The sequence below is a fragment of the Brassica napus genome, chromosome C3 (genome assembly GCF_020379485.1).
Source record: "Brassica napus cultivar Da-Ae chromosome C3, Da-Ae, whole genome shotgun sequence".
NCBI classification, from domain to species: Eukaryota; Viridiplantae; Streptophyta; class Magnoliopsida; order Brassicales; family Brassicaceae; genus Brassica; species Brassica napus.
In genome coordinates this window covers 9,275,657-9,301,031 of record NC_063446.1, presented here as the reverse complement: position 1 = coordinate 9,301,031, position 25,375 = coordinate 9,275,657, and the positions used below count along the sequence as shown (strand labels likewise).

The 25,375-nt window shown below is 32.9% G+C and overlaps 2 protein-coding genes across 2 annotated transcripts; both read right to left on the bottom strand.

Annotated features, from left to right (window-relative positions):
• Positions 1 to 132: 132 nt before the first annotated feature.
• LOC111203586 (MADS-box protein FLOWERING LOCUS C-like) lies at positions 133 to 4,467 on the bottom strand. The gene is made up of 7 exons (XM_022697471.2): positions 4,451 to 4,467; positions 4,005 to 4,062; positions 3,532 to 3,593; positions 3,350 to 3,446; positions 3,227 to 3,268; positions 2,967 to 3,008; positions 133 to 1,958 (listed from the first exon to the last, which is right to left on the bottom strand). The coding sequence occupies exons 1-7, from the start codon at positions 4,465 to 4,467 to the stop codon at positions 1,854 to 1,856; spliced, it is 423 nt and encodes a 140-aa protein (XP_022553192.2). The 3' UTR covers positions 133 to 1,853.
• Positions 4,468 to 22,356: 17,889 nt separating this feature from the next.
• Positions 22,357 to 23,458, bottom strand: LOC106388078 (dehydration-responsive element-binding protein 1B-like). Its single transcript, XM_013828057.3, has one exon. It carries the CDS (start codon positions 23,166 to 23,168, stop codon positions 22,524 to 22,526), a length of 645 nt encoding a protein of 214 aa, XP_013683511.1. The 5' UTR covers positions 23,169 to 23,458; the 3' UTR covers positions 22,357 to 22,523.
• Between the last annotated feature and the right edge of the window lie 1,917 nt (positions 23,459 to 25,375).

Sequence of the window (25,375 nt, the reverse complement as noted above, 5' to 3'; positions counted from 1 at the left end):
GCGATTTCAGGTATGATTCTCAAGTTTTAGCTTTGATCCCGGGTTATGTGATGGTCATAACTTAATTTGATTGGTTAAGTTGTGAAGCTTGTGGGATTTTGTTTGAGTAGGTTGTAGAGGAAGAAACTGAGATCTTATTGTTACTTTCTTTGTCATCGGAAAAATTCATTTTAAGCTTAAAGGTTGACTCTTTAGCTGGTGAGGTATCCTTTTAGTTAGTTTCAATGACATTAAGTCTTCAGGAGAGTTCTTGTTTTTGTTTATCTCAAAGTCAACTCTGTGTGTGTGCCTGACATGTTTTTAGTGAACTTCTCACATGTTTCTTGATTCGGGAATCGATTCATCTCTATCACTTTGTTTTGGTGGCAATTAGATTTCCTGAAATTGGTAAGTGTTGGTTATAATCTATTCATATAATAAATTGCTTCAGAATCTTCATGAAATTATTATTTTTGGGTAGGTGATGAGTCTGTTGAGAAGACATAAGAGGAGAAAGAAGAAGAGGATAAAGAGAAGGAGAAAGAAGAAGAGAGTGGAGAGTCTATAGACTTGAATTGAGGTATGATTCTACACCTTACTCATTCAAGTAAAACTCGTATTTACTTGAAGTTCTAGTAGAAGTTGACTTGATATTCATTTCGTTCATTCACCTTGCTGAAGCTTACTGACAGTAATACTGTGTAGTTTTGATATATTGTTGGGTAGTTTTGCAAGAACATTGTGCTGGCAGGAGTCGGTAGTGTGACGTTAATGGATGATAGTTTACTGCTCATTATTGTTTGATCTTGTACTTTGCTTATTGATTAGTGTTGAAGAGTAACCACTAACCAACAAAGAGTTAGCCTTAGCTTCGAACTTTGCATATTGTTTGATCATGTACGTTGCTGTTCAGAGTCTAGAGACTATTACAAAAGCTCTGTTTTTGAAAGAATTGGTGTTAAGACTTTTTTTTTCCTTCTTGCAAGCTGAAGACACAAGTAGACAAGCAGGTTGAAGATTGCTATCACAATTGATTTTGTGATCCTTGTTATTGGCATGTCGCCAACAGATCATACAATATTTCTGTGAAAGAATCAATAAAAACAAATGTCTTTGAGACTATTTCAATTTCAGTCATATTTGAATTTTTATTGCTGGATTTAAAGAAATTCTATAACTTTTATTTGCTATAAGTATATAAGTTTATAAATTTATTTTACAAAAATTGATTATGAACAAAATTGAACTATTTGCAAAAAAAAAACAATAATGGGTGGGTCTTGGGTTATTTCCAGTGGGCATAGGCTAACTTGGGTATGAGTGCTATTGGGTATGAGTGTTATATGGGCATGGATATTCTTGGGTATGAGTGTTATATGGCCTAACTGGACACACCCATTTGGGTGTATGCCGCCCAATTGACAGCGCTAGTTACACTAGATAAATGCATATTAACTTCGAAGACAATAAATACAGAGAGGTCCACGTTTCTGTTGCAAATTGGGCAGTAAACATCCTCACCATGAAGCAAATACAAAGTCTTACCAGTAGCGAAGGACACAAACACTAACTCGCTACAATCTTCTCTCTCGACGAAGGTACAAAGATCCATAACTTTTGTCTTAAATAGATATCTTTTTTTATTTAATCTAAGCATAGTTATTACACAACCTCTCAGCCAGAGAGAGAATTAAGATGTACAACGTGCATCTTTATCAGGGAGTTAAGCTGACATAGGTTATTTTTTAATTATATGTTTTGAATTTCGATTAACCGCCGAGTAAAGGTGGTTAATTAAGCAGCGGAAAGTAAAACCTACATCGGTTATCTTTAGATTATGTTTCTTTTTTTGATTAACCGCCGAGTAAAGGTGGTTAATTAAGCAGCGGGAGAGTTACAGGAAGTTTGATGTTGGATATTTGTCCAGATGACATCTCTATATTATCAGCTTCGGCTCCCTCAAGTTTTTTCTTCTCAATCTGTAAAGATAATTTATAGCTCAAAAACATATTCACTTCCTCTTTTTGCCTTCTATGATTTATTAATACAAGAGAATATTTTTTTCCTACCAACCATCATATATATAGCAATCTGGATTTCAAAATTTAGTTATTTTTTCCTACCAACCATCAAATATATAGCAATCTGGATTTCAAAATTTAGTTTGTCTTGTTTCTGACTTTCAAGCTTCTAGGTCTTTCAAGTTTAAAGAACATGCATCTTTCTCCAAAGCAGGTATCAAGCTTTTCCAGTTTATAATCAACCTGGCTGAACTAGCTAGGAAAGCTATGGCTAGATACTTGAACCTACCAATCGTACCCAAGCCAACCTAAACCATATAACAACAAAAACCCCAATCGGTTCCATAAATCTCAAACCAAATTACCAAAACCCAATTATGTCCAACAACAGGGAATAGATTTTACTATATCAAAATTATATATCTATCAAAACCCAGCCTTCATTGGATATATAATTGGGGAAAACCTCAAAACCCCAAAGTATAAAAAGACTGAATCTTTTATATTTAAAGAACTATACCACTTCATAATTTTTAAGGTAAACAGTATCAAGGTTTATGAAATAGTTTTGAATTTACTTTTAGGTTTCAGGGTTGGGTTTTAAACTGTTGTGCTCATCTATAATAATTTTATTATTACTTTACTTAAAAATTTAGACTATTTTCATAAACGTTCCTATATGCACAACCGAATCGAGATTTTCCTCAACCAATACCAGACCAAAGAAATTTTGGTTTTCATTCAATAACATTCCCACCAAAATAGAATAAACATTGGCACACGAAAACAGAATAAACAAAATCTAATCAAAAACCAAAATGCTCTAATTAATCTCGAGATATTTTTTAAATTAAAAGTGCTTATATATATTATATATGTATATATCTGCAAGTAAGAGTGTGTGTATATATGTAAGAAGTGCTTATTAGCTTTTGCATATTTATAAAGAATGTAGCTTTTCGTTACCTGACTAGCCAAAACCTGGTTCTCTTCTTTCAGCAGATTCTCCTGTTTTTAAAAGGACAACATGTACATCAATTAATTTCAGATTTTGGTATCCAAAACATTTGCAACATCCCTAATAGACAAGATGCATTGTGAAGAAGTTTGATGTAGACTTGCGAGCTCATAAAGCACACTTAGAGAAACTAATACAACACACAAGTGTTTTTGAGGCTCTCAACACGAGAATATATCTATAAGTGCTATAAAATCACAAATCTAACCTTTTCTTTGAGACTTTCAACAAGCTTTAACATTAGTTCTGCCTGCAACAAATTAAATATAAGTGCACAATCGTTTTCGACAAACAAAGTAAACAAAGAGAACACATTATGGAGTCAATGTACCTTCTGAGCTCTAGTTACAGAGAGGGCAGTCTCAAGGTGATCTTCTAGCTCAACGAGGGAATCCACGCTTACATCGACAATTGATTCCACAAGCTTGCTGCATATATGCACAGATTGACAAGAAACCCTAATACATTTGTAATGAAAGGAGGAGAGCAAAAATAGTCTCAGTTAGTACTAACCTTTCCACAAGTTCTAGTAGCTCATGGTGTGAACTATAGTTCAGAGATTTTGACTGAAGATCCTGTTCACGGAGAAGGATAAAAGTGGCGGTAAAGGACCAGTGTATTTAAGAAATTTGATATGCAGGTGGACCAATAACCTCACACATGAACATTCGGCGAATAATAGTTCATCACAAACTCAAGTTTTAAGAAATTTGTTCTCAACATGTGTTTACATATGTTTATCGAAAACTACTCTTAAGGGAGCATCGATCGATAACCTCTTCCATGTTGAAAACAATATTTAAGAACTACAACTCGAAAATAGGAATGATACACGCAGTCGTTAAATGCCCGTGAGCCAATGCCCACAAAAGGTAAGTTGAAACATGACGCTGTGAGTTGGTTCTGACCAGTATATATGGAGCTCTCTAAGCCTTACTTATATCCTTAAATACTGCATGAGGAAATATTCAAAATGTTTGTATTACCAGGGTATTGAGATCATCAGCATGTTTTTTTCCATATCGATCAAGGATCTTCTCCAGTCTGGAGAAAAGATAAATAAAAATGTTAACTGAGATCAAAAGTCAAAACTACTTGTTAACCCTTGAAGACACCACTGGAATCTACCAAAACATTAAAAGATAAATGAAGCAAACGGTTAATTTTCGCACCCTAGAATTTGCTAACAATTCAGAAAAAATCGTATTAATCATGTTTAAGCAGCAGCACATTTGGATTTCCATTTCTTATTTTTAACATGCTCTGATCCTTTCTAAGAAATCTCAATAATAATAAAAAAGTCCTCTAAAATTACCAAGTATTTCAAGTTTAATTTTCCAATAGTTGTGTTAGGTTACATGTATTTATTTATATACTTGATAGACTGAAATGGCATTCTTTTGCCAAAGAAAAGTCATAATAACATTAATACCTGTACATGTTATCCATTAATCTATCAATTAATTCATTTGCAACGCTGGCTTTTGAGTCACTTAAATAAAAATTAACTAAGGTACATAAGAAACCTATACTCAAGTCAAATACACTTTGTTTTGCCTCTACACCCACAACTGTTTCTTTGCATTCGGGGTTGTGTTTCCATGTTATAATAATTTTCTTTGCATTCAGGGTTGTGTTTCCATGTTATAATAATTTGATACTATAACAGGAACGACGACTGAGGCTTAAATGAGAGTGTATATATATTACATAGAGGTAAAATAAAGTGTCCCAAGTGAAAGAACTTTGTTTTGATTCTCACTTGGTGCATATAGAAAAGTATTCCATAAAACGAAGACATACAAAATAAGGGGAAACTAATACTCCCTCCGTTTCATATTAAGTGTCTTTTTACAGAATTTTTTTCGTTACAAAATAAGTGTCGTTTTCGATTTTCAATGCAAAATTATTAATTTTATGTAAAATTTATTTTTCTATTGGTTGAAATATGGTTAGGTGTATAGGTAATAGTGTTTTTTTATAGGAAATGTACAAAATTAATTGTTTCCTTAATCCGTGTGCCGAAACCTAAAACGACACTTATAATGAAACAGAGAGAGTATTGCATTTTCTATTTATGAGGTTACAGACGTCTAACGCATTTGGAATTTTTTTACTAACGCAGTTAACAGTTTGTATTGATAGGTTCAGAGTTCCATTGTGAAATTAATCTCTTGCACTAACAACAAGGGTATCAATGTTCTAAAACCCTCTCTTTTTTTTTGCTCACACAAGTATTTACATTTTCATGTGCAAAACTAGGAGTTTGACTACTCCAAGGCTGAACCTAGCATTCAGTCTAAGGAGAACAAATCCTAGCAAAGTATGCATCGAGTGAGAATCAATGATCTTCACCAAACCACTAGTACGACTTGGTTATACTAGAGGGTGTTAGTACACACTTCATCGATTAATTTGACAATGTAGGATGGATCATACTGACTCTAGAGAGATATTAAAGGGGTTGGTATTTTTTAATGAAGACGAATGTTTTTTGTGGGGTTGTCGATTTCCAGGAGGAGCCAAAGAAACAGGGCGTGTGTTGCTGCACTTCCCAAGACAAAAGACCCAAGATTTCATATACCAAAGCGACAACGTTAATTTAATATATTTCAGAGAGAATAGGAACAAAGTGTTGATATATAATATCTCATAATATAGATGCACACAATGACAATGAAAATAAGAAAGATGAACGAATATCCAGTCACATTAATATGTAGCATATAAATGTATCACACTGCGAGGATGGGAAACTAAAAAGTAGAAACTTTTAGGATAGAAATTCCTTGAAACCAAACATCCACATTAATCTTAGTCCATAGATACACAAATCTAGAGTTGCTCAAAAAAAAAAAAAGATACACAATCTAGCAATAGCATACATTTTAAAAAAGTTAATGATCTATTTTACCATCAACTCCATACTATTTTTACAGCAAATCTCCCGGAAGTGCATTGCAATGTATAGGAATCCAAGAGAACAATGAATTAAAATTAGTCTAGAGTTAGACCAACTGATGCACATTACGTGCTGCACAAAGTATCAAATATACACACAACGATTGCCGATTAAAGAATCGAAGTCGATACTGCATCACATAAATAATATAGCATATGTGAGTTAATTAAGTACTAATTGTGAGGTTGAGTTTTCTTAAATAAAAAAATTCTACTCCATTATATATATACTAGTATTGTTCCTGTGCTGCGCACATGTATATTTTTGCTAACAAATAAGACTAAAAGTCTCATTTATATACAACTAAAACTACATTTATAAAATTTTGATGAGTATGCATAAAAAAATCATTAAACTTATCAGTTCTCTGATTAACCACAACATATAAAATGATGTTAGATTGGTTTTAAAAAATTACCTTGATCTTAATTAATTCACTAAATACAAATATTAGTTTTATACTTTTGTCTTACTTCTTTATGTCTTGTTCTTCATGTGTTTTTCCTAATTCTAAACTTGCAATCTATGGCTAATTTCTCTTATTACATTCATAGCCACTATATATCTTCGGTAGTATCTCAATGGTGTTTTCAATTTACATTTTGTTGTTAAATCTATTTTACAGTAGGAAAACAATTAGAACAGAAGCATTTTTACCTTTAATCAGAATATGTTCCTCATATCCTACCATGTCGCGTGTTCCATCATTCTCTTTTCTTCTTTTTAGCCAGATCTTATTTTGAATCTCTTTACACTGGTTGAATTACTCTCCACTAATTCAGAGCCATCATATCCACTATTTCTTGATAGAATCACTCGAGAATACAGTCTAATGGAACTCAGCACTAACTCTTAATGTTATATACAGCCCCAAGTTTGTATTATGGTATTGAAAATTAGAAAAGAAAGAGTGTAGGTTTTTCCTAATCTATTTTCTATTGATAGATTTTGTTTTCATTTGTTTTACTGAGTTTTAGAAATATATAGGAACATGGAAAAAAGCTAGTGGAGGAAGAGGGAGGTAGTGGGATACGTGCGATAGAGTTTTTTTTGTTGCATTTTATTTTTTTAATTAATTTTGTAAATGTGGATTACGTGGCAGAATTTGATTGGTGTAGCAACTTGCACGTGTGTCTGTGTGTGTTAAAAGCAAGAATCTGTTAGAAACCTTAAAATTCGGATAATCTTTAAGTAATACTTCATGGTAAAAAGGATAAAAAATTTGAAGATCTAAAATTATCTTTTAGTCAATAGCTGCATAATGTCGCATACATTCAAATCAAAACTCTTGATCTAGTATCCAGCATTAACCCCACATCAGTTTGAAGGATCTCTTCGCAGTGCATTGCATACAGATCTGAGAGAACCAATGATGGTAGTTACTATAAAAACAGACAGATTAATTAATTTTCTGATGCAAAATCCCTAAAGCCAATGAACTAAAAGATGGCTTGAAACATTACTAAAGAACACCAAGTATTCATCACAACGTATCGAGAAGATCTTGACGGACATGCAAAATTTTTAAGAAATAAAATAAAATCCATGCAGAAAAATAGAAAAAAATAACGAAGAAAATGAGAGAGAGGGAGATTGAGTAAGAAGCTTTAGCTCATCACAACATTGTTCTTCCTCAATTTTGGTTATATCATGCACTACAAGAAAACAGCGGTATTCTGACGGACATTCCGACGGAAAATGAAATCCTCGGAATATCCCGAGGAATTTTCGAGAAAATTCCGAGGAAACACAAAATTTGGTTTCCTCGGAATTTCCTCGGAATATACCGACGGAATTCCGAGGAAATATCAATCCGTCGGAATATTCCGAGGAAATTCCGAGGAAAAATGTGTTCCTCGGAAAAAACCGATGAATTCCGAGGAAATATTATAGCCGTTGGAGAGCCGTTGGGGGATTTTACAAAATTCCGAGGAAATTCCGACGAACTAGCCGTTGGCGTCGGAATTCCGTCGGAATTTCCTCGGTCTGTCGGCATGATTTAAACTATAAATACAAGCAGTCCTCTTCCTCTTCATTCACTCCATATTTTCATCCTCCCTCTTACTCTATTTACACACGAATTTGATTCATAAAAAATATGTCTTCTTCAAATTATTTTTGTTCTTGGATCGATCGACCTCATTTGGATCCGAACACGAGATTGCTTACGGAAGAATACCAACGAGGTATAACCGAATTCATGGGGTTAGTTCACCGACAACCGAAAGCAAAAACATGTATGTTAAGATGTCCTTGCTCTAATTGTGAAAATAGAAAGGTTATTAAAGAGTGGGATGTTTGGACTCATCTATATTTGAGTGGGTTTACACGAAGTTACAAAATTTGGTATCATCATGGGGAAACTGATTATGAACATGGTAGTACTAGCGAACCTCAGCCAGCGGTTAGATTAGAAGAACCAATTAGAACGGATGTAGATTATGGTGTAGGTACTGAGAAGATGGTAAATGATCATTTTAGAGGGGAAGATTTACCCAATGCACAAGCTAGTAGATTTTATGATATGTTGGATGCTGGAAAGCAACCATTGTACGAAGGTTGCAGAGATGGTCATTCAGCTTTATCATCTGCTACAAGATTGATGGGCATTAAAACAGATTATAATTTGGCTGAAGACTGTGTGGATGCGATTGCGATTGCTGATTTTGTAAAAGGTATTCTACCCGAGGATAATGTAGCTCCTGGTTCATACTACGAGGTTCAGAAACTCGTAGCTGGTCTTGGTTTATCGTATCAGGTAATAGATGTATGCAGCGACAACTGCATGATTTATTGGAGGGCGGATGAACATCGGGTTACATGCAAATTTTGTGGAAAGCCTCGTTATAAAGATACGAGTGGAAGAGTTACAGTGCCATATAAAAGGATGTGGTATTTACCTTTGACGGAAAGGTTGCAGAGGTTGTATCTGTCTGAACGCACAGCGCAACCAATGAGATGGCATGCGGAGCACTCAACAGATGGTGAGATCTGACATCCTTCAGATGCAAAAGCGTGGAAGCATTTCCAATCAAAGTATCCCGACTTTGCGTATGAGAGAAGAAATGTCTACCTTGGATTATGTACTGATGGTTTCAGTCCGTTTGGCAAGAGTGGAAGAGAGTATTCTCTATGGCCCGTCATTCTTACACCATACAACCTACCCCCAAACTTGTGCTTGCGACGAGAGTTTTTGTTTCTCCCGATTCTCGTTCCCGGACCAGAGCATCCTAAGAGATCACTTGATGTGTTTCTTCAGCCACTAATATATGAGTTGCAACAACTATGGGCTCAAGGTGCTGAAACATACGATGTTTCGTGTAAAAAAAACTTTCAAATGCGGGCAGTACTAATGTGGACAATAAGTGATTTTCCAGCATATGGTATGTTGTCTGGATGGACAACGCATGGAAGGCTATCATGTCCATATTGTCAAGATAACACTGATGCTTTCCAACTAAAAAACGGAAGGAAAACGTGTTGGTTTGACTGTCACAGGAGATTCCTACCACCTGATCATCCATATCGTAGGAGTAGGAATTTGTTTACGAAGAACAAGAGGGTGTTTGACAGTCCACCTCCGAAAATTTGTGGGAAAGATTTGAAGATACAACTAAGAGATTTTGGTGCAGAAAGGACGCCAGACGTCGGTGGACATGAGCGTTTTCCGGTAGATGCTGTTGGAGAACTACATAACTGACACAAAAAAATTATTTTCTGGGATCTACCATACTGGGAGGATCATCTGCCAAGGCATAATTTAGATGTCATGCATATTGAGAAGAACTTTTTTGACAATCTCATGAACACGATCCTTAATGTTCAAGGTAAAACAAAAGATAATTTGAAGTCAAGACTGGATTTAGTCGATATATGTGCTCGTTCAGAACTTCATGTTGATGAGAATGGTAGGGCTCCTTTTCCCATATACCGACTTGATGCAGAGGGAAAAGATGCGTTCTTTGATTGGATTTCAAACGATGTGGAATTTACAGACGGTTACGCATCAAATTTGCGAAACTGTATCGACAGAAAGGAAGGAAAGTTTACTGGCTTGAAAAGCCACGATTGCCATGTAATGATGCAGCGCCTCCTTCCGTTCGCCTTCAAGGAACTATTAGCACGAAATGTTCATGAAGCAATTGCAGGGATATGTGGTTTCTTCCGCGATTTATGCACGAGATTAGTGAATCTTGAAGGTATTGAAAATTTGAAGACTAACATAGCCGTGATTCAGTGCAACCTTGAGAAGATATTTCCTCCCTCATTTTTTGATGGTATGGAGCATCTTGTTATTCACCTGGCAAGAGAATTGGAACTTGGTGGTCATGTGCAGTATAGATGGATGTATCTGTATGAGCGGTATATGTTCCATTTGAAGAAGATGGTGAAAATTTTAAGTAGGGTGGAAGGTTCTATAGTCGCACAGATGATCAATGAAGAAACTTCAAACTTTGCCGAGTACTACTTTCCAGCAGAAGTTCATACCAAAAACAGAAGACCTGCTCGGCATGATGATAGAGGCGAACGGGCAACATATCATGTTACGGTTCCAGACATTTTCACCGACGTTGGACGACTTAGCGGAAAACCAAAGGACCGTCGACTTACTGAGCAGGAGCGCAGTCATTTGCAAACATATTTGCTCACCAACTGCGAAGACGTTCTTCAATATGAGAGGTAAATAAATTAGCTTACAAATTTTTATTTTAACAAGTTGAAATTTAAATCTTAATTAATTACATTATTGTCATCATATACAGGATTTTCATGGCAGAAAAGCGGTTCGAGTATAGATACGCCACAGAAGACGAACTAGAAGAAATGAAGCAGAGAAAATTTACTGGATGGATGTTTACTTATGTGAGTACTTTAAACAAATTAAAATATATTTTATCACATATTTATACTAATTCACATTTATTGATATAACATATATATATGTGATATTAATAGGTGTCTGCTGGTTTGGCCAGAGGTGAAACATTTGACGATTGGATACGTGAGATGGTCGTTGGACCAAACTTTGTTGTGAAGTCATATCCGAGATTTTGTACTCGAGGATATGCATTCACAACTCAGAAGAGGAGACGTTCGAGTACGACTTATGATGCTGGCGTTTGTTCTGCATCAGGAGATGATGTATACTACGGACACATACATGAGATTTTGGAAATCAAGTATTTGGGCATGGTTGGATTGCGCTGTACTGTTTTCTATTGTGATTGGCACAACAACACTCCAGATCGAGGTGTGAGAACAGATGCATTTGGTGTTACATCAGTAAATTCGAGGCGAAAGCTGCAATATTATGATCCTTTCATTCTTGCTTCTCAGGCCAATCAGGTAATTAAATGTTAATTATTCAGAATGATTCATCATCATGTGTATTAATTTATAATTTTACTAATAATTTTCTAAATGTTACAGGTTTGTTATATCAAGTATCCCCGGGTAAGGAACAGAGATGATCCATGGATTACTGTTACAAGACTCAACTCGAGAGGCCGAGTTCAAGGAAGTTCTAATCTGGAAGACCCACTACAACCAAGCACATCCGGCAACTTAAGTGCAGCAGAAGATTTAGCTGGAGTTGGCCTTGTAGTCGATTTAACCGACTTCGGAGAGGAAGCCGTCGTTCACGTAGAGGATGAACCAGTGATTGGAGAGTTTCACCAAGATCCAGATTCAGATTCATCTAGTGATGATGACTCGGAAACAGACTACCATTGTTTTTTTTTTTTTTAAGAAATACTGAGGAAATTCCGAGGAACACTTGATATACCCTCTTTCCTCGGAAAAGCCTCGGAATATTCCGACGGAATTCCGAGGAACACTTGATATTCTCGATCGATCGATGGGATAATCTAATCGATCGATCACATTGTTACGCTTTGGTCCATCTTAGTGATCGATCGATGCGTTTTCGGACATATATCCATCGATCGATCCGTTTATAAAAAAACTTACAAGATTTTCCGAGGACATTCCGAGGAACGCTTGAGATTCTCGATCGATCGATGGGATAATCTAATCGATCGATCACATTGTTACGCTTTGGTCCATCTTAGTGATCAATCGACTCGTTTTCGGACATATATCCATCGATCGATCCGTTTATAAAAAAACTTACAAGATTTTCCGAGGACATTCCAAGGAACGCTTGAGATTCTCGATCGATCGATGGGATAATCTAATCGATCGATCACATTGTTACGCTTTGGTCCATCTTAGTGATCGATCGATGCGTTTTTGGATATATATACATCGATCGATCCGTTTAATAAAAAACGTACGAGATTTTGTTCTCGATCGATCACATTGTTACCCCAAACCCTGTTTCCTCGGAAAAGCCTCGGAATATTCCGAGGAAATTCCGAGGAACACCTGATATACTCTATCGATCGATGGGCTTTTGTTCATATATCCATCAATCGACCCGTTTAAAAAAAATTGACGTATTGAAACCCCAAACACTAGCTCCTCGGAATTTCCTCGGAATATTCCGACGGAATTCCGAGGAAGAAAAGGGTTTCCTCGGAATTCCGAGGAATAATCCGAGGAAATTCCGAGGAAATAGGGTTTTTAAACCGAAAACAACGTTTTGCGGTTTGAATAACACCTATATAACCCTTATTAAGTATCTTACGTTCATTATGAAGTCAAAAATTTGTTCCTTACCGTATAATTAACACTTTTCCGATTGTATGAACGAAATCTCACAACATAAGAGAAACACTTATACCTTTTAATGAACGGTAAAGGGAATACTTTCAATTAGTTTTGAAATTTGTTATTTCATGGTTTATGCTCATCTATACAAAGAATCCTCAATGGTATGCATTACAATTGTATAAGAAATGAAATACGGCAAAAAAAAATGATGTTTTGAAACCCCAAACACTAGTTCCTCGGTATTTCCTCAAAATATTCCGAGGAAATTCCGACGGATAAGTTACTATCCGTCGGAATTTCCTCGGAATATTTTCATTTTACCGGGCAAATATTTCGCGAAAATTGAAATTAGAATTCCGACGGATAATATCCGTCGGACCCTAGGTTTTATAACCACGAGCCCCTTCTTCTTCCCCATTTCTCTCTTCTTCCTCTGCGCGACTCCTCTCTTCTCTCCGGCGATTTCCCCCTGAAATCCGACGATATCTCCGGCGATCTCCCCCATCTCTTACACAAATCATGTAAGGACCCTATCCCACTCTCTTAGGTTCTATTTGTTAGGTTTTTGTGTAGTTTTGATAGATTTTTGTTAGGGTGATTGGTTAGGATTGTGATTTGGTTGTATAATAGGTTTAGAATTGTGATTTGGTTGAATAATTTGTTTTGTTGAATTGATTTAAAATTTTTTTATAATTTTTTTATTTTTTTGTATTTATAAAATCGATTTTTGTATATAATATCGATTTTTGTATATTACAAAACGATTTTTCTATATAAATTCGATTTTTTGGATTTTACAAAATCTTTTTTGTATATAAATTCGATTTTTTGGATTTTACAAAACATTTTTAATATCTATAAAACTTTTTTTGTGATTAAAAACTATTATTTGGGATTTAAAAATATTTTTAATATATATATATATTATTAAAACTATTTTTTGTAATTATTAAACTATTTTTTATTTATTAAAACTATTTTTTGTTTATTAGAACTATTTTTATATATTTATTAAATATTTTTAATATCTATAAATTTTTTTTTGTGATTAAAAACTATTATTTGGGATTTAAAAAAAAATTAATTTATATATTTCTGTATTTATTAAATATTTTTTTTTAATTTACAGGTCTCATGATGATCAGACCCGGCCTCGACAGCGTCGTGGTCGTGGTGGTACGGGGAGCCAGTCTCGGGATTCCAGCCATTTTCAGGATTCCCCTTCGCCCCACAGCTCCAACCATACATCTCCCTCTGCTGCATCCGCTCCTGCTCCTCTCGCTCCCGCTGCTGCATCCGCTCCTGCTCCTCCGGGTCCTCCGGGAGTGATGAGTGTTGCGGAGTTGGTTCAACAGCCCGGTCGTGACCATATTCCGTATCTCACTCCGTATCCACATGGACGGGGTCAAACATGGTAATTAACCTTTTTTTTTTAAATTTGGATTCATTATTAACCGTTTGTTCTTTTTATTAGGTTCAGCCGATCCGGGAACGGAATCAGCGCATGGATCAACCGTATGATGTACTCGGCCCTCGACAGGGGACATCCGACTTTCACTCACTTCCCTACCGACAAGCAGGTTCTGTGGTTTCGTCAGTTTGCGGTAAGTATTCTAATTTTTTACTTATATTTTTAATCTTTAATATAAATTTTCTACTAATTGTGTTTTTTTTTCAGCAAGAGTTCAACTGGAATTCCGATGAGACGCTCTTTATCTATCACCACTTCGTCCATAAAGTTATGGACAACTATGGGAAGCAGATCCACAAGTGGAAGAAGAAGTGGGAAATCAATAAGATGTCCCTCGGTATATTCCGAACGTTTTTTTATAAACAGATCGATCGATGGATATATGTCCAAAAACGCATCGATCGATGAACTTCCGAGGAAATATCCCGACGAAGTTCTCCCTCGGTATATTCCGAGGAGATTTCCGACAAACTAGTGATCCTCGGAATTTCCTCGGAAATTTGTTTCCTCGGAATTCCGTCGGAAAATTCCGAGGGATGTCCGAGGAAAGAAGAAATTCCGAGGAATTATTTCCGAGGACTTGTTTCGTCGGTATGTCGTTGGAATAACGTTATTCCGACGAAATTCCGACGATTTTTTCTCTCAGTATCCTTGCTGTTTTCTTGTAGTGGTGTATTTCTCATGGCCATAGAGGAAACAATAACAAACACAACCGAAAAATCCATAAGAGATTCACCGGGTAAATCTAAGAGCAACTCCAACAATTAGAAACTATATAAGTTTCTAAAAGAAAAAAAATATTAGTGTTATAATGATTCAATCATGTTTTTTTAAATCAAGAAAAACATTAACTTTCTTTCACATGATGACATGTGTCTCTTGAAGATACTAAAAGTTCTTAAAAAACCTAAGTTAAGAACTTTTAGTCATTCTTCTCCTAATTTTTTTTTAAAAAAATATTTAGAACCTTTTCTAATACTCACCAATCACCATTGGAGTTGCTCTTAGAAGTGATATGAGGTTTTAAGCAGCAACCAAAAATTAATGTTTGGTGGCCCATCGTGGCGACAAGGTGATAATCGGCGTGGTTAGATGGCGAGGAAATTTATTCCTGAATAAACTGCGTACGTATTGAGAAAATTGGGGCATAACGGTAACATTAAACATTGAATGCAAGTTATGCAACACACTAACTACAGAATAAGTTTGCTAAGCAAATTTTGTTTAAAAGATTCGCAAACTTTATATTGATTCGCTGCCTCATCTAGGCGTATGCTTTACGTGATGCATACATAATTGTCCTTTTTTTTAATCGTCCATGTAGAACGCTTACACACAGTTTGCTCAACTTCCTCAGTTACTCTATGCATTTCAGCTTTTGGAATCAATTTGAAGTTTCATATTTTCATTTCCATTTTAAAATTAAAAAAAAAAATTTATTTTGAAATGCACTAATTGATCATATACTCAAAATGCACGAAAGCTTTATGAAAATAATTTTATGAAATAATATGATATTTTGCTCGTAGTTTAATATTTAATAATGTAATTTTATTTATAATTTTATATATAATTAGTGTAATATCTTTTAATTAAAATTTATGTAATATCTTTATATATGTGTTAGTTATTTATAAAAGTTTTCTAAATTTAATTAATTTTGACAAATATAAGAATCATATTATAAAATAAAAATAATTTAAAGTTAAATTTAAAGTTTTGATTTTGGAGAAAAACAACTTTAAACTTTAAATATAAAATTTTGCAAACTTCTAAATAGATAGTGTTTTTGGAGATACTCTTAGCATTTGATATGTATTAAGTTTTACTCTCCTGCTAACTTGTTATTGTAAAATTACTCCAAGGAAAAGGTTTGGTTATTGATTCCATCCGATATGTGAACCCACGTTTTGTTTACCTGGTTTGTATTAAAGGAAACAGTACCAAAACTTTTGGTTCTCGATGGTGATAATAAAACAGTTTTAGTAACACAGTGAAACACTACAAGAAAACAGCGGCATACTGAGGGAAAAAATCGTCGGTATGTCGTCGGAATAACGCTATTCCGACGACATACCGACGAAAAAAATCCTCGGAAATAATTCCTCGGAAATTCATCTTTCCTCGGAAATCCCTCTAAAATTTCCGACGGAATTCCGAGGAAATGAATTTCCTCGGAATATTCCGAGGACTTTTTTCGTCGGAAATTCCTCGGAATATTCCGAGGAATATGTCGTCGGAATATTCCGAGGGATACACTTCCTCGGAATATTTCCAAAATTCAAAAAAAAAAATTATAAATTTATTTTTTTAAATTGAAATTCAAAAATATAAAATTAAAATTGAAATAGAAAACATATTTAAAATACAAAAAATAATGAAATAGTTTTTATAAATACAAAATTAGTTTTAATAAATATAAATATTTTTATAAATATGAAATCATCTTTTTATAAATACAAAATAGTTTTTATCAATACAAAAAATAATAAAATAGTGTTTATAAATAAAAAAATGTTTTATAAATACAAAATTAGTTTTAATAAATATAAATATTTTTATAGATATGAAATCATCTTTTTATAAATACAAAATAGTATTTATAAATACAAAAAATAATAAAATAATGTTTATAAATCAAAAAATGTTTTATAAATACAAAATTAATTTTAAAATATGAAATCATCTTTTATAAATCCAAAAAACGAATTTATATACAAAGAACGTTTTGTATATTTAAAAATAGTTTTTATAAATACAAAAATAAAAAAATAGTGTTTATAAATCAAAAAAATGTTTTATAAATACAAAATTAGTTTTAATAAATATAAATATTTTTATAAATATGAAATCATCTTTTATAAATCCAAAAATCAAATTTATATACAAAAACGTTTTGTAAAATCGAATTTATATAAACGTTTTGTAAATACAAAAATAATAAACAATTTATAAAAAAAGTTCTAAATCAATTCAACACAACCAAATCACAATTCTAAACCTATTACACAACAAATCACAATCCTACCCAATCACCCTAACAAAAATCTATCAAAAAACTTCTAAAATCATCAAATCTACTTAAAAACCTAACAAATAGGACCTAAGAGAATGGGATAAGGTCCTTACATGATTTGTAAAGGAATGGAAAGGATTCGCCGGAGAGATCGTCGCGAGGGAAGGTGGAGAACGCCGGAAGGAGAGAGAGATCGCCGGAGAGGAAGAAGAGAGAAATGGGGAAGAAGAGAGAAATGGGGAAGAAGATGCGGTTCGAGTTTATAAAACCTTGGGTCTGACGGATATTTTCCGTCGGAATTCCCTCAGTATTTTCAATTTCAATTTTCGCGAAATATTTGGCGGCTTGTTTGCCCGGTTAAATGAAAATATTCCGAGGAAATTCCGACGGCCACTTAAATATCCGTCGGAATTTCCTCGGAATATTTTCATTAATTCGAGGAAAAAGAATATCATGTGCATGTATTTCTATTAATTTATATTGTTCCTCGGAATTTCCTCGGAATATTCCGAGAAAATACCGAGGAACTAGTGTTTGGGGTTTCAAAACATCAATTTTTTTTGCCGTATTTTATTTCTTATACAATTGTAATGCATACCATTGAGGATTCTTTGTATAGATGAGCATAAACCATGAAATAACAAATTTCAAAACGAATTGTAAGTATTCCCTTTACCGTTCATTAAAGTGTATAAGTGTTTCTCTTATGTTGTGGGGATTTCGTTCATACAATCGGAAAAGTGTTTATTATAGGGTAATGAACAAATTTTTGACTTCATAATGAACGTAAGACACTTAATAAGGGTTATATAGGTGTTATTCAAACCGCAAAACGTTGTTTTCGGTTTAAAAACCCTATTTCCTCGGAATTTCCTCGGAATATTCCGAGGAAATTCCGAGGAAACCCTTTTCTTCCTCAGAATTCCGTCGGAATATTCCGAGGAAATTCTGAGGAACTAGTGTTTGGGGTTTCAAAATCTCGAATGTTTTTTTATAAACGGATCGATCGATGTATTTATGTCCAAAAACGCATCGATCGATCACTAAGATGGACCAAAGCGTAACAATGTGATCGATCGATGAGATTATCCCATCGATCGATCAAGGATATCAAGTGTTCCTCGGAATTTCCTCGGAATATTCCGAGGAAATTCTGAGGAACTAGTGTTTGGGGTTTCAAAATCTCGAATGTTTTTTTATAAACGGATCGATCGATGTATTTATGTCTAAAAACGCATCGATCGATCACTAAGATGGACCAAAGCGTAACAATGTGATCGATCGATGAGATTATCCCATCGATCGATCAAGGATATCAAGTGTTCCTCGGAATTTCCTCGGAATATTCCGAGGAAATTCTGAGGAACTAGTGTTTGGGGTTTCAAAATCTCGAATGTTTTTTTATAAACGGATCGATCGATGTATTTATGTCCAAAAACGCATCGATCGATCACTAAGATGGACCAAAGCGTAACAATGTGATCGATCGATGAGATTATCCCATCGATCAATCAAGGATATCAAGTGTTCCTCGAAATTTCCTCGGAATATTCCGAGGAAATTTTGAGGAACTAGTGTTTGGGGTTTCAAAATCTCGAATGTTTTTTTATAAACGGATCGATCGATGTATTTATGTCCAAAAACGCATCGATCGATCACTAAGATGCACCAAAGCGTAACAAAGTGATCGATCGATGGGTATATGTCCAAAAACGCATCGATCGATCACTAGTTCGTCGGAATTTCCTCGGAATATTCCGACGGATTGATGTTTCCTCGGAATTCCATCGGTATATTCCGAGGAAATTCCTCGGGAAATTCCGAGGATTTCATTTTCCGTCGGAATGTCCGTCAGAATACCGATGTTTTCTTGTAGTGAAACCTCTGTAAATATAAGCAATAAGGAATATGAGTATAGTGTAATCCAACCAAGATTTAGGCGTTATGCCATAAGTGAAATTTTCATAGAATAACCGGTACGGAATAATGGTGATTAAATATTTTTTTTGGTACAAAATAAATATTTGATTAGAAGAATATAAAAATTGTTCGAACATTCACGCAACTCACATAAATTTTATTTTTGTTTGTTTGATTTGGTTTAGGTAATAATAATAGAAATACAAATTTTGTTTGAATTAAAAAATATGAAATAGTAAATATCTTTCTTAATAAAATATACTTTCAGAAATATATTTTTTTTGTAAATATTTTTATATTTTTGTCAAATGCAAAGTTATCTAAATTTATAAGGGTATTTATTATAAATCAAGTCTAAATTCTTTAAAAAAAATATATAATATAATACATGTAAAATAATATATATATATAATTATATTTAATTTAATAATCTTTTTTCCCTAGAAATATAGTAATTACTTTTTTAATCACACTATTTATACGCTAAAATAGAGTATCATTGAAATATAGTCCAACTCTATTATAAAATTACTATATTTTAAAGAAAAAAATAGAATGAACCATTGGAGATAGTATTAAGGCATCATCCATAGAGTATATCTGTAGAAAAGTGTCATACCATTATTATTATATTGATATTTAATAGTAACCTTTTATATTTTTTAATTTTAATCAAAAACTAAATTACGACCCTGTATTAAAAAATATTTTTTTAACAAAATGCAATTTACAAATTAATATGTTTTAGCATTTATTTTATTGTATTTGAAAAAATATTATTTTGTATTTATATTATATATATGAAATTATATATATATATATATATATATTACTTAATTTTGTTTTTCAATTATCTCAACCTTATTCGTTATGATTTTTTAATAAAACCTTTCCAAATTATTTAGATAATTATATGATATATATTTTGATATATTTTTAATTATACAACTTATTTTATGTCAAGTTATTGACTTTAATATTTTATTTATATACAATTTTTAATTTAATAAGAAATATTTTTAAATTTAAAGAATGCAATTTTTTATTTTTGAAAATATAAAAGAATTATTATTTTTTTTTAAAATATAGCTGTACTTATTTTCAAAATTTTCATTAATTATTTAAGTGTTTTAATCAATTATTTGATTTACTAAATAATTAAAAAAATATTAATAAAAAGTCATTAAAAAGGTAATATATAATTTTTTTATCACAAAATTAATTACTATGTTATTTGAAAACAAATTTATTAGTATGATGTTATTTTTCATAGTTATCTTTAACAAAGTTCTAATGTTTTTATTAATTACTAATAACATTAAAGATAATATAGTGTATGACCAAAAATTAGATTCAAATGAATGATTCTATTTTAATAAAATAGATTATCTACGAAACGACAAATGACATGTTGGTCTCTGTTCTTCTGTCATCTCTCATGCTTTTAAAAAAAAAATATTGTGGTTAAGAAATTCAAAGTTTTTCACACCACTGCTGGGTGCTCTTTAAGTAGTTGATTAATGACGATGTGTAGAGTTTTTATTTTACCTCAAAGAAAAGGTTTGGGTTGTGGATTTGATGTGATGTGCTCCCACGTTTTATTTATCTGGTTTATGTTTTTGAAATCCATCGATATAACTTATAAGTAGCAGCATGCATCGACTGTAGTGTTTAGCTGTCATCAAGACGTTTACCAATTACCACTCACGGAAGTGCTCAGAGATCTTTTGCTACTCTTTTTTTTTTGTTCAACGGATCTTTTGCTACCCAAAAAAAAAAAGAAAAAAAAAGCATAGCAACTTTTGCAATTTGAAAATGCACCCAAATTTTCTATTATTTACCAAAGAGCCTCAGAGAATTTTTTGGCTATTTATGAAGCATCCAAATTTTTTTCGTACCTAAATTTGTTGTTGTTCAAAATAACTTTGGAACACTCATATATTAACCATACAAGAGTCACCTTTGAACTATACATGAAAATATCATACATATCATGACATACCATGGCCTTGTAAGAAGGAGAATCATACGCAATGAAACGTAAACAAATTAAATTTAACAACTAACAACTCTATAAACATAAGTTCAAAAAAAAAAAAACCCTATAAACATAAAAAACATTATTTAAAGTTTAATATAAAACAACATTGTTTAAAACTTCAAAAATTATTCATAATTGAGTGTCAAGTGCAGTTGTGAAGACATAAAAACATCAATATTGACTAAATACCAAAAATAGATATTAAACTAAGTATTTTAGTTAATTATTCATGTAAAACATAATTATTTTAGGTATTTGATAATATCATAGTGTATTTTGGATACATATTAAAGATTGAGATCGAGTTTGGTATGAATTCCTTTTTTCGGATTTTGAAATTTTCGAGTTTTTTCGGATATTCATTCGGCTTCGGATTCGAATCTGGTAAAATTCATAACTCGAAATACCAGAGAACATGATTCATTCAATATTTATATTGGGTCCGGATCGGTTCAAATTTATTTCTAGTGGGTCGGGTTTGATTTGGATTTTTGGATTCAGTTTATTTGTATTTTCTATCTAAATTTGAAATATTTTCAATTATTGAACTGCCTAATACCTTCACTATTTACAAATGGTTTTGAAACTTATCGCCTATACTTGTTGTTCCATTCACACACACAAACAAAAGGCCCGGAATTTTTATTTTATTTTCTAACTGTACTTAACTTTTGATATTTACTATATTACCAGGAGGTTTCCCTATAATTTGTGCTATTCATAATAATGCACATAATTTTTTTCTATTGATTAGATACCCCATAACTTTTGCTAAAAGAAGTAATAACTGAAGTGTTCCATTTCCATATAGTTTCTATATACAATAATACCCCTACTCTAAAATTCATTTAACTCAGCTGCCTAGCCGGCGAGTATACATGAAGCGGCCAACCACTGTGGTGAATCAACATAATTGGCTATAATATTGGAGTCATGAAGAAATTTCATTTTTGTATTGATTTTTTGTTAAAAATCAATGTACTTTAGTTACATTTTTAGTGTGAAAGAGTTACGAAAAACTGTACAAAAAATTTCAGAGTTTGAGCCTAAGTTCAATTGGACGTAAGTCGCTCAGTTACCACTTAGACCAAAGAGGTTTTTTTTTGTATTAGCTACGCAAATAGCCAAATACCCTTATATAAATATAAAAAGTTGAAAAACTAATCCCGATTAATTTCTGATTTTTTGATAACTCACTGAATCTACTGCATGACTAGTGCGTTTCCGAACAAGAAGTAATACTCATGACTTGGTGTATTCACAAAAGATTTATAAACTTTTCACATTTACCGAGTCGTTACAACATTGTTACAGATACACTCGCTTTCACAACACCAACAAAAAAATAAAGGATGTCCTATAAAAAGGAAGAATCCAAAAAAAAGTATTATACAAAAACTGGAAATAAAAAATCTATGTATTAATAACTCCAAAGGGACACGTCGGCATCTCCGTCAAAGTCATAGTTATGTTCGAATCGTACCGACGGTGGCGGCAAAAGCATCCCTTCCGCCATGCTAGCCAACAAGGACGGCATCCCGAACATGGACTCCTCCTCGTCCATATAAAACCCATCGTTGTTTTCCTCCGCAAAAATAGCCTCCACGATCGTCTCCTCCACGTCCAGGCCATGATCCGTCGTCGTATCATTTATCTCAGCCTGAAAAGCCACCGCGGCTTCAGCAGCCGCCTTCTGGATATCCTTGGGGCATGTTGTCTCCGGGATACGGAGCCGCCAAGCCGAGTCGGCGAAATTGAGGCAGGCGGATTTGCCACGGAGGGCTATGGCGGCGACGTCGTGAGCACGAGCTGCGATCTCGGCGGTTAGGAAAGTACCGAGCCAAATCCTGGATTTCTTGTTTGGCTCTCTCACCTCGCACACCCACTTACCTGAGTGTCTCTGACGAACTCCTCTGTAAATTGGGTGACGCGTCTCCCGAAACTTCTTCCGACCCGCAGGTTTCTTCGGACAGCTCGCGGCCAGCGTCGGACAATACTCCCCGCTTAATGCAGGAGACTCGTACTCGGAGCCCATCATTTCAGAGAAGGCAGAAAATGAGGTCATTGTTAACTGGATAAGGTTAAGTATAGTAAGAGACTAGAAAGATCTCAGTTCTGATGGTTTGATAAATGTTTATTTTATCTTTCAGGTGGATTCTAAAGTTTGTAGTTCGATAAAAAAGTTGGGAGTGAGAGTTGGTGTTTATACTGGCCTCTGGAACTAGAGGCGGACAAACATGGAGTTTCTGGTTCCTCGAGTGACAAGTGGGTTTGTGTATGCGCTGTTTTTATTCACTAAGAATCTTACACGTATCCTACTGACCCACAAGAAATGACTTTTGACTCGTTATTAAGTAGTATAACTTTATTAGTTAAAAAAAAAAAAAAACTTTGTGCGAGTGTGTGGCTGTGTTTGTATTGTGTAGGACTAGGAACCGCTATGTAAACAAAAATGGGTATTTCTTTGTCAACCGTCTAGAAAATAATGGACATAAACGATCTGTAAAGAAGATATTTTTAGTGTTCTCTTTTTGTTTTTTTCCTTGATATTTTTAATGCTCTCCCTATGCCTTTTTTTGTCAATAATCCCCATGATTTTATTTTATTGACATTGAATATCCTATCTATGTGTTTTTTCTTGATACATTACAAATATACATAAGAATAAAAGAGTTTATTCTCAGTTACGGATCTAGAAATTCATTTAACTGGAAGCAAATTATTAAAATAATATATTATTTTAATAATATTTTTTATAAAAATAATATATACTATATAATATTTTTTGGACGAGATGTATTAAAATAATTATAAAATTTTAATTTATAGTATTAGAATATATTTAATCTTAGTATCATACAACACACATATATAATATTAAATCATTCACGCATTCACAGAGTGGAAAACAAGTGATTTTATTCTAAATTGAAAACAAAAGAGTTTTCTTTCAAAACATTTCTATCTATCTCTTTCTTTTTATGTTTTTTCAATGAAAAAAAGCTAGATGAAATATCTCCTTTGAATTTTCCCTAGTTCTTTTTATTTATTTTTCAATATACAATATAAAATCACTTATTTTCTATTCTCTTGATAGTAATTTGGAATAGGTAAAGAACAATTTGTAAAATACACAGTTATGAACTTATGATTAGTTCTGTTCAAATAAAAACATAGTATTCGATTGCGTTTCTCTTATCCCAATCAGATGGATCTTAAAGTACCAGAGTAGTATGGTATTATTTTTTTTTTTTTTTTTTTGGAGCAAACCAGAGTAGTATGGTATAATAATATAAGTTAATCTAAGATGAATTGAGCAAATAATGGACCACAGGATTAGACCGATTCAAAAGCAAATTAAACATCACTCTCGTTTGCTCAAATAAACATCACTCTCAACTCAAAAAAATATATATAAAATATCTGCAATCAAAATAATATCTATGAAAAAACTTGTGGTCTAAACCTAAATCACTTGGTGTGAGTATTTAAAGCCGGACGTTTGATCAAACTTACAAGATTTTCTATCTCCTATGCATTATTTACCAAGTGATTTTGACACATGTCATCACCACATTAATTTTGAAAGCAAAATAATAACATGACATATTAATAAATATGACATGGTTTGGACTAATTGTGACATGAACATTTAATGTTGTTTTATAATTTTGGTAAGTTTTTAGAACAAAGTAATAACTTATAAATCATCATTAATCCCCTATATATTAATTGAGAAGCATTTGAAAAATTAGAACCTTAATTTTGTATTAATTAAAAAAAACTCCAAATCCTAGATGGCACTCTAAATGCCTTCTAAATTTCATTTCAAAGAATTCTAAAGCATCTAATATAAAGTATAGTTTAATCTAATGGTGTCACATTATTTCATAATTATATAACACTAGAGAAATTATATTAACCTAAAATATAGGAAGTGTGTATTCTTTCCTTAAATAAAAGCTACGGAATTACCTAATATGATTTACATATATATGGCAATTAATGATTATGAATAATAAAGATTTGATAACAATTTATGCATCCTTCTTCATTTTTGTTTAAATTTATATTATTAAAAAAATTAAACAATCACATTAACCATATAATAAAAAAATTAGATTTTTTCTTATATGTTATATTTTGAATTTCTTAAAATGACTTTAAATTACAAAAATGAGGAAACCTTATATGTTATATATATATATATATTTAAAAGACTTTAAAATACAAAAATGAGGACACCTTATATGTTATATTTTTCTTATATGT

Coding starts and splice junctions, on each gene's coding strand:
- LOC106388078 (XM_013828057.3), bottom strand. CDS start 23,168: ATGACCTCATTTTCTGCCTTCTCTGAAATGATGGGCTCCGAGTACGAG.
- LOC111203586 (XM_022697471.2), bottom strand. Junction 3,594..4,004: donor CTGATGATCTCAATACCCTG/GTAATACAAACA, acceptor CTCCGTGAACAG/GATCTTCAGTCAAAATCTCT. Junction 3,009..3,226: donor TTGAAAGTCTCAAAGAAAAG/GTTAGATTTGTG, acceptor TTTTAAAAACAG/GAGAATCTGCTGAAAGAAGA.